Raw genomic sequence first — 437 nt, 5'->3', positions numbered from 1 at the left:
AGCACAATCAGACAACAGACAGCTGCAAACACTCATATTATTCTTTCATTAGTGCGGATCGTTGGTACCAAAGTTGTCGTTAGTGATCATCCGGATTTCGGTGTGAATCATCTTCTTAGTCTCCAGCGCCGAGCGCAGAGGACGGTTGTTCTCTAAGATGAAATATGCTGTGAAATGTAACAATCAGAGTAAAGTTGTTAGTTATTTATCTGCTGAAATAAATGAAACACATGGAAGAAGTCTAAAAGTTCACATTTCTGCTCATTCGGTTTCCACAAGAAACAATAAGACAATAAAGACAACATGCAGGTAAACCATTCAGCTCTTTATCCAGAGGCTGCAGCAAGGGACGGACATGTCTCTGTCCTCATTGTCTCCTTCAGCTATCAGGCTCCTCTCCTGTGGAACCAGGTTCCAGTCTGGGTCCAGGGACCAGA

The 437-nt window shown here is 43.2% G+C and overlaps 1 protein-coding gene across 4 annotated transcripts in view; it reads right to left on the bottom strand.

Moving 5' to 3' along the window:
- The window catches only part of LOC117939440 (inactive dipeptidyl peptidase 10-like), a 54714-nt gene that overhangs the window by 5929 nt on the left and 48348 nt on the right, over positions 1-437 (bottom strand). For all 4 annotated transcript variants that reach the window (XM_034864787.1, XM_034864786.1, XM_034864789.1 and 1 more), the window contains exon 18: positions 69-167. In XM_034864787.1, the coding sequence (XP_034720678.1) occupies positions 69-167 (99 nt within the window). The remainder of the gene's footprint in view (positions 1-68; positions 168-437) is intronic.

The sequence above is a fragment of the Etheostoma cragini genome, chromosome 24 (assembly GCF_013103735.1).
Source record: "Etheostoma cragini isolate CJK2018 chromosome 24, CSU_Ecrag_1.0, whole genome shotgun sequence".
In the NCBI taxonomy this organism is placed as follows: domain Eukaryota; kingdom Metazoa; phylum Chordata; class Actinopteri; order Perciformes; family Percidae; genus Etheostoma; species Etheostoma cragini.
Note: the sequence above shows the minus strand (reverse complement) of the source record. Positions and strands in the feature narration are given on the sequence as shown.